Source organism: Aythya fuligula, chromosome 21, assembly GCF_009819795.1.
Source record: "Aythya fuligula isolate bAytFul2 chromosome 21, bAytFul2.pri, whole genome shotgun sequence".
In the NCBI taxonomy this organism is placed as follows: Eukaryota; Metazoa; Chordata; class Aves; order Anseriformes; family Anatidae; genus Aythya; species Aythya fuligula.
The window spans coordinates 8,410,504-8,424,528 of NC_045579.1; the positions used below are offsets into that span (position 1 = coordinate 8,410,504).

The 14,025-nt window shown below is 44.4% G+C and overlaps 1 protein-coding gene across 4 annotated transcripts; it reads right to left on the bottom strand.

The window, feature by feature from the left end:
* Nucleotides 1-523: 523 nt before the first annotated feature.
* Nucleotides 524-13,927, bottom strand: MMP23B (matrix metallopeptidase 23B). Of its 4 annotated transcripts, XR_004254118.1 has the most exons (9): nt 13,612-13,927; nt 10,353-10,501; nt 8,399-8,538; nt 7,360-7,527; nt 6,193-6,357; nt 5,202-5,312; nt 4,089-4,215; nt 2,804-3,388; nt 524-2,001 (listed from the first exon to the last, which is right to left on the bottom strand). XR_004254118.1 is itself a non-coding variant. In XM_032201269.1 (8 exons), the coding sequence occupies exons 1-8, from the start codon at nt 13,783-13,785 to the stop codon at nt 3,214-3,216; spliced, it is 1,209 nt and encodes a 402-aa protein (XP_032057160.1). In that variant the 5' UTR covers nt 13,786-13,927; the 3' UTR covers nt 524-3,213. The 4 variants fall into 4 exon arrangements, 3 of the variants coding, with proteins under 3 accessions (XP_032057160.1, XP_032057162.1, XP_032057161.1); XM_032201269.1 differs by having other exon boundaries at nt 524-3,388; XM_032201271.1 differs by lacking the exon at nt 10,353-10,501 and having other exon boundaries at nt 524-3,388; nt 13,612-13,782.
* Between the last annotated feature and the right edge of the window lie 98 nt (nt 13,928-14,025).

Below are 14,025 nucleotides of genomic sequence, written 5' to 3' on the forward strand. Positions count from 1 at the left end.
GGACCTTAAAAATCCGGATTACTAAAATTATGGTAAATTTACAAAACCATTTTTTGTGTGGCTAAATGAAGAACTGTTGTCTCTTCACTGATTGCCTAGTACTAAGGAGAAAAAGGTTTTCCACTGGTTTGTTAACGATGCATGATTTCAGCAAGACTTGTCTACGCTGGGGAGGAGTGATGATCAGGAACTCACTGAAAGCAGTTTCTTTGTTACATCAGTGCAGCGTACAGACAGGGAGAGCTATTTTGCAATGGCCTGTGCTATGCTGTGAAGGCTTAACCATGACTGAGTACTTTGTATTTCAGGGTGTACAGTGCATTTTGCACTTGGTGACATTATTTCCTCTTAGCTTCCTTGATGTTGTTGCAGGCAGCACTGGAAGAGGCAATTTCCTGACACAAAGGGTTATTCATCTTGGTCAGGATATTTTTAGTACAACAAAACCTCATGCTGCATTACAATGGAAATGTAATATGGTTATGAGAGATATGTGTAATTTTTTTGTTCTTTTTCTTTTTTCTTTTTTGTAGCAGGGAAATACCCGTTCTCCCTCAGTTACTGTATTGCAACTCCTATTTTGGCTTAAACGTCTGTTTTTGCACTGAGTACTTGCCCGGTATGATTCTGAGTTTAACTGTCCATGCACCCATGCATTTTTGAATTCTATTTTATCTTTATATTATAAGGTAATTCTGATGGTAAAACTGAATCCAAAGCTTATTTACTCATTAAATACATGAGAGGTGAAAGGGGACAGAAATCCTGAAATGCTAACAGTGCTCTACCCACAATGATTACTGATCTTTAACTACTTAACCAGGTGTCAGATACAGCTGGAAGGCGTTCTTCTTTCCAACATGGGCTAACAAATCTGGACTTCTGACACTGACGGGAGTTGTTTGCTTTTAATCATACATAAGTTACGCAAAGGCAAGTAAAGAGAGAAAATATTTACAGGTCTATTTCACCAGGAACAGTACTGTAGTGTTCAATTAGTTTGAAATCATGTTTTTTTAAATAACTGATTTCAACCAACCATGGATAATCTGCATAGATAAATCATTTAGAAAAAAGTGGAAGTTCCAGTGCATGAGTGTGCAATGGAATCACAGGGGTGTTGTAGTTCAGGTGCATATTTTGTTGTTATTTATTTCAGTTTTTATTTTTATAAAATCAAATTGTAATCCAAGAGAAGGTGAGTTTTGTTGCTTACCTTGAAGAGTTCACCCAGTCTGTGAAGTGTTTTCTGTCCCAGCAAATCTACGTTCCAGAAATGGAAGCTGTCATGCAATTTTCCTGTGCAGGCAACAGAGAGAGTATAATTTGTCGTTGTTGCTGTTGGCTTCTTTACAGAAATTTAAATCTTTTTTTTCTGAGTTCCTTGACCATTGTGTGGGGTGATGAGCTAGCCTTGAAGCTGTAGCCAGAACAGCTGTACGCACTGGAAGATTTGTGTCAGTGGCATCCCGGAGGAGTGACAGAGCGGGGCAGTGGCCCGTTGTCTTAAACGTGCAACTTGTTTCGTTGGTTTCTTTTCCCAGTGGCCTTCAGGTCCACAGACAGTATTTGAAGGTGGTTAACTCCTTACAGGATGGCGGTGGCAAAGCAGGTCCTTAGCTAGCAGCATTTACCCTGCAGCTGCTTTCAGTTTTGCCTGGGCATTCCTTTATTCCCCAAACTCCGTCTTGGACGCTGCCTGCCAGGAGCATCAACTGGAGAGTACTGCAGAGATAGCGGTAGGTTACTGCCACATAGGTAAACAGCAGTTAGAGAAATTGCATGAAACTCAGTAATCATAAATGATGTTTTAGAAAGTGTTAAGCTGTGAGATGAAGGGCTTCGGATCTGCCCTAGGATTAAGCATCTGTGCAGCTGAAGTGTTGACATCCCCTTGTGCTATATGACGATCAGCTCATTGCTCTCGTTTCTCTTCTCCAAATCCTGAAGACAGAGCTTCCTTGAGAGGAGATGCTCAGGTCCACGTGGTGTTGCTCCGGTCTGTTAAATGAAGATGTGCAGAGTTCGTGCTAAATGTTTGCCAGTAAAATGACTGTCATTGCAATTGTACCAGACAAACCATTCTGATTAGTTTCTTACTTTTCCCTTGTACTTATGCTGTCCTAATACAGAGAGCTTCCTAGAGTGCTGACCTATAATGCAACCCATGAGGTGCTTTGCAGTTTTGGTGGTGCTTCAAAGTAGGAAGAAACTTCTGTGAAGAGGCTAAGAGGACGAGTAAAAATGGATGAACCTAAGCAAAAAACTATGTAGGCTGCTTTAATACTGGATAAGGATCTTTCTTTTGTGTACTTAATGAATGTAAGGACTATCAGGGATTGCTAATTGTGCAAATGAATCCTCCACTGATACAGGCATTGGAGTGTGCTGGGCTTTGCCGAGTGAGCTAATGTTATTTTTCTGTTAGATGTGCACATTCACCTCATCTCTTAGTGACTGGGGGTGACACTAACGGAAATTATCTTACCCCTACTGAAGAAGCTGAGATGTTTACTGACCAGACACCTAAAGGACAAGTTATGAGGAGCTGCAGATGAAAGTAAACAGTATATGGGCTACGGTTATACAGGTAATAAATACAAAGCACAGGACAGCGGTTGTTGTGGGGGGGGAAGATGTTCTGCGGATACCTGAACTGAACATGTTGAAATGTGGAATAGAGTAGTTAGAAAGGGGTTGTTTAAAAGAAAAAGTAATATTAGGTCTTTTTTGTTTGTTTGTTTTTGCAAGTGCTTCTAGTACTATGTACCAAGATCTGAGAAAATGATAGCAAAACACTTACAGAGCATAACTGGTCATTTTCCTTCCCACAATAACTGGTCATTTTCCTTCCATTGCAACACAGCTGAGCCATCAGTGTTCCTCCATTGTTTGATGAAGGGTTATGGTCTTGTTTTTCAGCAGTCTGCAGTGATCCAGGTTAACTGCAAAATCTTACGCTTGATTTTTTTTTATAATTTTTTAAAATTCTCTGAACAGCTCGCACTCAATGAATTATTTACCATTAAAGCTAACTTGGAAAAGTTTTGTTTTCCAGTAATCAAGTCCCAGAGTCTTTCTTGCCCAAGGTATGGAAGCGGCTGATTTAGAAGTTCGTTTACACTACTGAAGATTAAATACAAAATGCTAAAGAACCATACTGAATTTGAAACAGAACTAGCAGTAATTGAAGTTCTTATTCCAGAGCCCTCGTTAGTGTCTCAGTCTGATCCTCCAGGAGTATGTGGTCAAGATTCTTTCTTTTTTCTTTACTATACAAGTGTAAGTTCCTTCATTAATTGCATTTGCAATGATGCTCATGTGATCGTCATTTAAGGATAAGTAACCTGGATATGAGTATTCCAGAAGCTCCTTATCTTTATACCAGCTGTCATAAGAAAAAACAACAGACATTAAACTATAAAATATCAAGTACAATGCAAAACATTTGTTAGCTGTCCTCTCAGCTAATAAGTTTTGTTCAAATAAGTGCATTGCAGCACAGATGGGACTTGAACAAAAATGACGTTAAGTTTTACTATCTCTTTGAGGTAGATGATGGCAGATTTAACAGTGCATTATCCTGAGTAATCTACGAGTTGGAATCCTATTGAAAGTGAATGGGAAATTGGGTTCTGAGTCTAAACTAACCCAGGGACTTGGGCATATTTCTCTCAGTTTTAGATACATCTAGAAATAACACACTCCTATACTAGTAAGAGTTAGCAAGCTAGTGAATGGATAAACATAAGACAGTTTTTTTGCAGAATATGGGCCAGTAACTTTGACTTGCCCAGAGTTATCCAATTAAAATTAAATATCACAGTTATCCAAATAAAATATCCAAAAATAATACTTCACAATGTTATAATACTTCACAATGTTATAAACAGTATTTGCACATTCCCTTCTCACAGTTAACGTGCCACCCCTCTTTCTACTCAGAGTGCCAACTGAAAGAGTCACATGCTGCAGAAGACAAATGGCAGTCTTACGAACAATGTTTTGTCATACGCCCTCACTCTTCCTCCTTTTGTTATGTATGCTGCAAAGTGTCCTAAAGGACTGAAATAAATGACAGCACTTACTAAACTTTGCCTTTTTTATGAATGATCTTCTGTCCACAGCGGAAGGTGACATTCCTGCCTTCGGAAACAGTCTTGGTTTTTGTCCTTGGTGGGGGCAGAGTAGGAGGAACCGTTGGAAAGGGGAATTCTGTCCACCGAATTTGAGAGAAAGAAATGACGAATGTTAGCACATCTCATTACCAAGATTCAGTCATCCCCAAACACTTTCATAGCATTATGTTATCACCTAAGGAATCTTAGAAGTATTTGTTAAAAATACTTCCTATTGAACAGTTCTTGGATAGACATTTAACCTTGTTCATATGCAAAGATAACTAGCTTATGGCATGTAAACTGACACAGATGGATAAAAAGCAACTTGCTCATTTCATATACAAGGAAAAAGAAGTTCTGTTTATGAACAATCACCTAGAATGCATGGGTTTGTAGCTATCTTACTGCATTTTTGCATTATTCTGGTCTAAAAAACCACCTCTGTACTGGTGAGATACTAATTTTATATGGTGCAACTCCTAAAGGGCAGCAGGTTTTATCTAGAACTCAGTTCCACAGCTGCAGTAAGTTCACATGATCCTGTATTAGTTCCTTGTCTGAATTAATAAAACTGAGAGACTAGACAAGGTGATTAACATATTTTATCTCCTTTTCTGTGGAGCAGCTCAAGTCCAGCTGTGCTTTAGATGTCATTTGTTTTGTCCTTGTCCCATCACTGCATCAGGTACTGTACTGCATCTCTTATCTCTCAATTTAACACACCAGCATAACTTCCTCAGCTAGGTCCAAACGGGAAGCAGTCTGAGGCACATGGAGTAGTTGTGTGTTCAGAAACTCCCTAGCATTGGTTCAATTAAACTAGGGAAGAACGGGACAGTTCAATGGTCTAGTCCACAAATATTTCAACATAATAACCGAGTCCTAATTCCAAGCCTTGATTTGGCTCAGATGCATAGGAGGGCATCTCTGCTATGCTTCTCAGAGCTGGGTGGGGCTAGTCACTTGCATCCTCTGGTCTCTGGTGTAAAGATCCTGCCTACCCCTGCAGCAAGGGCTGCTAAGCTTTACCTCCTCCCTCTGCAACCCCCCCCCAAAACCCCAGAAGAAAAGTTATGGTACTGTAGCAGAAGTCACAGGTGGAGGGACAGTGCTTTTTCATCAGCTTCCTGCGTGTCTCGCAGAAACCTTTTCGTGCCCATGATGGGCACATAAATAATCTGTCTCTGCATCCTGGAACAGAAAGAGACAAGGCATTAGAGCAACTGGTGGGACAGACTGTTCCCTCTCCCTCGAAGAAATAATAAAGTGACATTTCACCAAAATCAGATTGCTCAATGTAAATGATAGTGCTGAGAGGGGAAGGGAACTAAAAAGGGAGTAAAATAAATAGAGCAGGAAGCCTTTACTAGAAGAACGGGGGGTAGATACTGTGCTACTTTAGCACAATACCATCAGTGATAAAAACAGAGCAGCATTTGAAGAGTGGCAGGCAAATGTTCTGGACCTCCAGAGCATCCTCCCACAGCCTGTCTGGATTGCAGAGCTCTGTTATGTTCTGGTAACAGCCCAATCCAGCCAAGAGAATAATTGACAGCTGTTTGCCTTCTCCCTTTCTTTGCATGCAAGCTTTTCCCTTCCCTTCATGTTAGCAAATGTCCAAAAGCATTGTCGGGACTCTCCATGGCTAAAATTAGCCTTTTGTCTTGGGTGACGCACAGTACAAGGTACAAAAGCAAGGCTCAGAGTATGTGCCCAGAGGTGGTGCTGGGCTGCAGCACAACAATCTAGATGTAAGGAGACGCTGCGGTGCCTGTGCTGGAGTTGCTCAGCGCAGGCTGAGGATGTAAGGTTTGAGGGGTCAGTCAAGCGGCTTTCAGACCTGCTGTGGGGGAAGGTGGGAGCATGAAGCCTGCAAGATACCCCACAGTAACGTATTTGTGGCTGGCCTTCTGTCTTTGACATGTGAAACTATCAGTGCCAGAAACAGACAATGCTACACCTCCTTTTAGTTCCACTTTGCATAAAAAAGGAATAGGATTCCTCCTGGATACTGCTCCCTGGCTTATAGCCTAGTCCTGCCAAATCCCAAGCACAACCCTGCCTTCCTTACCATAAAGCCTGTGAATACCCCAGACTTCATCTTGAGAGATGGTCTTTTTCCCAGTCAAAGTGGCATTGATGTGCATGAGGGCATTGGGGTTCAGGGAGTGCATGAGTCCTAAGGCATGGCCTATCTCATGAGCTGCTACGTGTACCAGATCTGTGAGCCAAACACCTGGAAGAGAAATGGAAAAAAAAAGCTGACTGTGGTAAAGTACATTTGCTAATCCTGGTGTAAAACCAGAGGAAATATTTTAGCACTTAGAAGGTGTGGTCTTAGGAAAGGCTGCCCATTTTCTTCTCTGTAGCTGCTTGGGTGCAGTCAAGCCAATTATTTATACGCACTTCTAATTTGATCAGCAGTTCTTGCCAGACTATAGGAGGACTGCTCTGAAAGAGCAATGTTTGAAATGGGGCCAAGTGCCCTGTAATATTCACATCCTCCTGGCAGCTTTCTGCTGCTTTGTTCCTGCAGCCCTGAGTTGTAACTGGAACTGACTGCCTGGGGGTGAGGCTGCTAGCTGGAACGCTCCAGCTTAAAAAAGCCTCCAGCTGACTTCTGCTTGTGGGGCTGAACCGAAGCTTCTCAGTAGCACCTTGAAGTCCGCTTCCAGACAGGATGGATTTTAGCTGAAGGATGACTCAAAAGAGGTGCTATTATTACTGACACCTATCCTGGTATCTTGCATAATGAGAGGCCACAGCAGTATCGCACAATTCCTGTGTTGAATCCAACTGCTTATGGAAAGAGAGCGTCTGAAGGGGGTAGCTTGCACATGTGCTTAACTTATCAGCACATTAAACAGGAATCCTTAGTCAGTGGATTTTTTTGGCTCTTAAAGACTTCTGCTAAATCTCACTGACGTGACTTGGAAGAACAATAATTTTATTCTACTTTTTTTCCATCCTTTGAGCCAATACCTGAGCTAGCTCAGCTTTGGGCAGAGATGCAGTAACTGGAACAAGTACTACTAGCCCCACATTCGCCTTCTGAAGTCAGAACTGTTATTACTGTTTTACAGAAGTGGCTGAATTGTATGCAAATCAGCTGCTGAACTATCTGCAATAAAAGCATGGAATTGGGCTGCTATGGTAGAGAATCTGGCAGAACTGGCACTCAGGACAAAGGTCTAAATCTTAGAGGCATCATCAACGTTCTCCCTGAGATACATAGTACCTTTTTTCCAGCTGAACCGGGTATTTCCCAATATCCAGTATTCATGGTCATCAAAATGGATTTCTCCGTTGGGTGGGAAGAAGGCATGGGCAAGTTCCCCTGTTGTTCCATCGAAGCAGTGGTGAATGAGAGACTCTAGACAGTCTGTGTGATTGATGGAGTAGAAGCCTATGAGAAAGGAAACAGATTTAGTGTATCTAGCAGGAAAGCCCATCCAGGACAGAGACATGTAAACTTGTGGTTTACTAAGAAATCTGTTACTGTATCCCACTTTTTTTTTTTTTTTTTTTTTTCAACTTACAAACACAACAGGAAAAATAAATGCAAAGAAACTGTTGTGAGGCAAACTAGGCTCAGCCCAGTGATGACCTTGGATTTGGAGCTGTCCCCAGTGCACACTAAGGAATCTATTTTTCAGAAAGGAATGCTCAGTGCTCTTTGCAAAATCACAAGGAAACTTTGTTTTTTTTTTTTTTTTGAGTGAAGTTGGACAGTGTGATTATAACCCCAAGATTCAGGACAGCGAGATGATAACCCCAGGATGCAGTCATTCAATTTTACATGCAAACGAACAAACAGCCTTACAGTTGCAGCTGCTTGCTGACTTTTTGCTAGCACCACAACAGCTTCACAATGCACCCTGTGTCCACTGGCATGGGGCCACCTGGAGCTCGCAAGTGGTAGCAGGACAGGCCCCTGGGAAGGTTTATCATGTGCTTGGAAGTAGCCTCATGCAACAGCAGACTGAACTGCTTATTGCGAAACACTGGAAACTCTTCTTGTTACTTCAATATTGCTGCCATCTGCACAAGAAATAATTACTGCACACAGGCCATAAATCCCAGGGAGAATGTACAGCTGGGTTTGAGACGGAGCAGATAGGAGCTCAGTGCTAACGTTCTTCTAGGCCTGAGAAAGTCAGGAGGTGACTTGTGCGTGGTGGTAGGGGCAGAAGGACAGGAAGAAGAGGACAGAGCAGCAGACAGACAGACGGCGCACACAACAGCCTCCTGTCAGTGCAGGCAGCTGTGCAGCTCACCTATTTTCAGGTCACTATCTATGTGGCGTGGCACTTCTCTGAAGCTGAACGGTGAAACCTCGCTCCACATCCGGAACGCAGCTGCTAGCCCCTTGCGTGTGTCCCTGGCATTTATGAGGTTTCTCGGGAAGGAGAGGATTCTGCAGGGACACAGAACAACCTCAGGAAAATGCTTGTCCCTCCCCACATGTGAGACAAAGGCTCTCAGGGCTGCATCAGGCAATCAAGTCTTTCCATGCACTCTAATAGGTTCACACAGGAGTAGCTTGGACTGGATATTAAGAATATTTTAGACAAGGTTCTCTTGGAAATCCACTTTATCCTAACACCTGTCTGTGGTGCAGCGCTGCTGGAAGAGAAAGCAACTGCCTTCCAGCATCAGGTAACAACTCCTCCCATCACCGCAGTTACAACGCACACGCACGTGCTGAGCTATAATGCTCTTAGGCAGAACTTTTGAAAGAGGGCTCCAAAGGTTTGGGAGCAAAACAAGAGATTTCCTTTGAAAAATCTCATCACTTGGGAGAGAAACTAAGGCTTTCGCTTAGGCTGAAGGTACAGATACAGCTGAACTGTAAGAAAATCTAGTGAAGGATGGCAGAACCCCTGTCTATACCACAATAAGGTACACAAGGCTCCTAGAAACCTACCTTACCCCAAAAGCAGATCTGCATTCAGCAAATTGCCTGCAGTGCAGCAATTGGGATGCTTTCAGGAATCTGACAAGACCTGCCAGCCCAGCCCTGCTGCCTACCTGCTGGGGATGGCGGCTCTCCCTCGAGAGCTCTGTTTGGGGCTTGCTCTGTACTTTAAAGGAGAGGCTGGAGTCAGCAGCCTCATTAAAAAGGCCTTTGTTAGCACATTAGGCATTGGAAAAAAAATGATTTGGCACCATTGTTTCCCAGAAGATGCATGGCTCTGTTAGCCAGCAGGAATCAGCTGGCCTCTCCAGTCAAACTTCCAGGACTCCTGACAGCCTGAGCTTTACCAGGACAGCCCCATTCCACCTGCCAGGGCTCGTCTTCTGAAACTGCTTCCAAGGGGATTCCCGAACCTTGCTCTCTCTGAGCTCACACTAGCTCTCCTGAAAACATTCACCAATGCCATAGATATTTTCCCAGAGAGAAAAATCATCTGTCCAGGATGCTGCCACCACAGCTCAACAAACAGTTTCAGGGGCTGTTCAGCCACTGTTGAATGCAGGAAGCGTGCTGCCCTGAGGCTAAGCACCACACGGGATTTAACAAATCTAATGCTAGCAGTACAGCCAGGCAGCAACGTGAAAGTTCAGTGTGAAAATCCACAGCAGTCCATTAGGTCTGACTCTGAGTAACAGCCTGCTCGTTGGTAGCACCAGCACTACACATACACACAGCTCCACCGCTATGCTCAACAGCCACTTTCACTGGCAGAAAAGTCTGAAAACAGTGGGGTTAGTATTCACTCACCCTAGAACTGCCAAAGGCTTTTTATTGTTTATTAGTAACCTGAGAGTTGGTGTGCTTTCCGGAAGACAGCCGGAAGAAAGTGATTCCTAAAAGCACTCAACACTAATGGAGCTCCATCCTCCTGAAATCACAGAACCTTTCAACAGCAATTTCCCTCAGTGATGACTTAGGTTCAGATGGAGTTCTTCTAAAAATAACAGCACAGCAGAGCCAGTTTCAATTCCTTACCTTCTGCGGGCAGCCCTAGCTCTGGGAAGCCTCAATTTGCCCCCTAACAGTTTTACTGTTAGTCTCAGCTTGCTGCCACATGTGCTACTTGCTTCTAACACAGTGGGGATGCTCAGCACACAGCCAAGGTGAGAGGTGGACATTAGTAGAAAAAATTCCTGCTTTAGAGCACCTTTAGCAGCTATCCACTCACTGACAAATGGATTAGCAGTATTCGTATGGTTAATATCATGCCCACGGTCACTTAGAAAGATGTAAGGGCTGATGCAAGTCCATACTTGTAGGTCAGGTTGAAGTGATCCCACTTCAAGTGCCCCGGTGTGATCGTGTATCGCTTTCTCCGTGCTGGAGGCTGAGGTGGGAAAGCTGGGCTGTACAAAGCAGAGGTGCTTGCTCCACGAAGACCAGGTGATGATGTGGCACCTTCCTTAAAAGACAAAACAGGAGGTTGAAGGAGGTGGGAGAGACTGCAGGATAGAACAGCACAGAAGAAAACCTACCAAGTGTGGGGCACGTGGTGGCTGGGGAACACGGGCAGCCCTCCCTCATGGTGTCCAGGAGAAGGGACTGGCACACCGGCTGCTCAGTGCCTGTCAGAGCACACTGAACAAAACCAAGGCAGAGCAAAAGAGGGGCTTTGCTATGAATTCCTGGGGTATCACTAAGGTGCAAGAAGGGAGCAGCACCCCTCGGTGCTGGCTCCCAGAGCATCGGTGCTGTAGGTTCCCCTGAGCTGTTGCATAACTCCAGGACAGGGCACTGCAGCTGCTCCTCTCCTGGAGAGCAGCACAGATGGAACAGAAACAAGGCCTCAGACAGCTTCTGGCCCCAGCAGAGCTGCAGCTCTTCCTGAAAAGCCCTCGTTTCCTTTCCACTTTGCTGTTGCTCTCCAGCCTAACCGCAGAAGAAATGAAGCACCGGATAAATGAGTCAAACAGGCAACCCTTTGTGCGAGAGCTCTTTATAAAGCTGGGCTGTGGATCTGAAATGCTTTCAAAGTAAATTGGAGCCCTGGAAACCCTGGAGTGCATTTAAAGCCATCACACAGTAAAAGACATCACATTTGGTGGCATGCCTGACTCCACCTACAGCAGCAGAGGTAAAAGAATGAGACCAGCATAGATCCCTGGAAGTCCACCTGCTCTGCTTCCTTTTTCAGGAGGAAGACACCGAATGTCTCTGGGTCATCTTTGCTCCTGAGGCACCGAGACCAACACTGCAGTATGTACAGTGGCAACAGTACAAAAGCTGCACCAGTCTGAGTTTGTCCAACCTCCCAGCACATCCTACAGAAGTCTGCATTTTACACATGGAACAGCTAAGGCTTGGAGAGGCAAAACAGCAGATCCCTGTCCTACAGCAAGCCAATGGTAAGGAAGGACAGGAAGCCAGAAGCTGCAGCTGCCAGACACTGCTCAAATCGCTCCATGACTGCAGCTAGTCATGACTGGAGAAAGGCTGAGGGACTCTATCCCAACAGGAAACCAGTTTCTTCTGCTAATGTCTGCATGCTGCACTGGCTTCTGCTTGCTCTAATCTCAGCCTCTTTCTTTTCTGGGACAGCCTTCTATTGTAGCCCGTCTGTCAGCACAGCCAAGGGCCTGACTCACAATTTGGGTTCATCAGAGCAAATGTAAGGCATGCAAAGGCCACACAGTGTCACCTATGGCACAGAGAGACACTAGCTATCGTACCTTCAAAGCTGCAAGCTTTTGGCAGGGCATTATTTGATCACAGTTCTGGGAGCCTTCCAATGCCAATTTGCTCTTGAACGAGCACTCGGGGTCACTTCTCCCTTTTAACCTTTGTCACCTAGTTTGCTCTACGCTGGGGCCTGTCTGGATAACCTGTATTTCTTGGTAGGCTCAGTTCTGCTGGAGCTGTAAGAGAAGCCTGGAGAAGATTAGCTCATAATTATGGGATAGTAAGGTATTATCCTCCTTTTTGCAACTCTTTCTAGTAGGGTAGAATTTGGCAAATCCTACCTTATGTTCTTCTGTTCCTTTCTCTTTGATCCCTTGCCAGCACAGGGCCTGACTGCACGCTCGTTCTGGCATCACCAGCCCAGGACTGCTGGTACTGGGAATTCCTGCTCTGTCTGCAGGCTCTGACTCAGGAGTCTTGATAAGGGGATGAGGTCAGACATTAACACCCTGTGGTAGCTGTCTGTTTGTGATAGATCCCCCTGCTCCTTAGCAAAGCCAGCAGAACACAGATCATTTCTTTCTGGCCTCTGTATGCACAGCCCAACTGGTGTTATTTCCACGTTGTGATAGCACTGAGCCACCAGCTGCAGGGCCTGAGTGATGAGCACTGCTTCTGCCTTCTCTGCCATGGGGCTATAAATTGCACCAGTGTAGGGTATAAGAAAACAGTCAGCTTTTCAACTCAGAACCAATGCCTAACACACATGCTGCAGCTCAGGTTTAAGGTTCTGACAGAAACGGGAATGATCTAGTTAAAAATTACACAGTGTAATTTGGATCAAAGGATCTGTCTGGATGCCAAAGAGCCGAGACTATGGGAATATTCAGAACTGGAGAAGAGGTCAGCAATTCCCAGGAGGAAGCCCACTAGACTGTGGAGTAAGGTCTTAAGTATTCAAAAAGTTTGGGACATGCCGCAAGAAGGACAGATGTTTCAACTCCCTCAACAATTTCAACAAACACTAAAATATACACAGATAAAGGCAGACACTGGTCAGCATCCCTCGTCTATATTGTTCACCCCGGGCAGTCAGGCCTCCATTAATTTACTTCACTGAACTGTAATGAATGTAATTCTTTCCTCTCTCTCTCCTAGTTGTGCAGTTCCCCACTCAAACTAAACAGCAACACAACTCTGTGGCTCAGAACCAAGTTAAGAAGAGCCCTGAATACATGATGCAAATGAGGGATGCTACTGCCAGGGTCATCATAAACACAAACAGCAGGAAGTGATAAAAGCTCTTGAATTGTTTCTTTTTATAAAATTGAAAGAGGAAATTAAGCTAAAAGTGAAGATTAAGATCAACCTCTGAGAGTCCCAGAGTCCTGCTACAGCTCCACCCGAAGCCGAGTCTGTCCCAGCTTATCTTATTAACAGATAGGCCCTGAAAGAGTTAACATAGCTACTACCTTCTGTAGGTCCAGCACCAACTCCCAGTTTCAATCTTACACCATGAGCCCTGCCTCTGGAGTTCCTAGGAATCTCAGCTGCTGCAGAAACCAGAATGTGTGTGTGCCACATCACAGCGGGCTGGGAGAGCAGAGGTGCTCAGGAGAGCTCAAGTTCTGAGGGCAAACACAAAGCTTTTGTGCAGGCACCACTTGGCCGTCTGCAAGCTGTGTACACACCTCTAGCAATCTGATTTCATTTAGATGCATCCTCTCAGGATCCTTTGCAAAAAGCAGCTTGAATAGACATAAATCTGGTTGCCTTACTTACACATCGGTTAGATTGCTTCCTGAATTTATCAGTCTTCTAAAAACAACACACACACACACACGATATCCCCACTCCCCTTCCAAGCTTTTTACAGTTTGATCTTTTCCCTACCTGACTCTTCTGAACAGCAGCTCCAGCTGGATCTCCCATGACAGCCAGCAAAGCCACCACAGGGAATATGCACAAAAATCCCACGAGGGTCCGATAGCCATTGCTCTTCTTGTCCACTGAGAGGAAGCTGAAGCTCTTCTTTCTGCTTGCAGAAAGTTGTTCTATTTGTTCCATGTCAGTCTTTAGTACTTTTTAGAGGGAGATGAGAGCTCCTAAGGCATCCCCTTTGCAGAATGCATTGCTAATCCTTTTGCTCACAGTTGCATCTGGAGCATTTGTGAGGAGTCCTGCAGCTACTGCCAGAGCTGTGCAGAACCACGAGAGTTTCAGAAAAAAAAAGGAAAGGAAAAAAAAAAAAAAAAAAAAAAAAAGCTGACTTTACATTAAGCCTCTTTCCAATGTGCCAAAAATTCT

What these genes read in the sequence shown, in the direction of transcription:
- MMP23B (XM_032201269.1), bottom strand. Translation starts at nt 13,785, where the DNA reads ATGGAACAAATAGAACAACTTTCTGCAAGCAGAAAGAAGAGCTTCAGC. An exon ending in CTGCTGTTCAGAAGAGTCAG is followed by an intron (nt 10,502 to 13,611) that starts GTAGGGAAAAGA and finishes TTGTCTTTTAAG; the next exon opens with GAAGGTGCCACATCATCACC. An exon ending in CATAAAAAAGGCAAAGTTTA is followed by an intron (nt 3,389 to 4,088) that starts GTAAGTGCTGTC and finishes TTCTTATGACAG; the next exon opens with CTGGTATAAAGATAAGGAGC.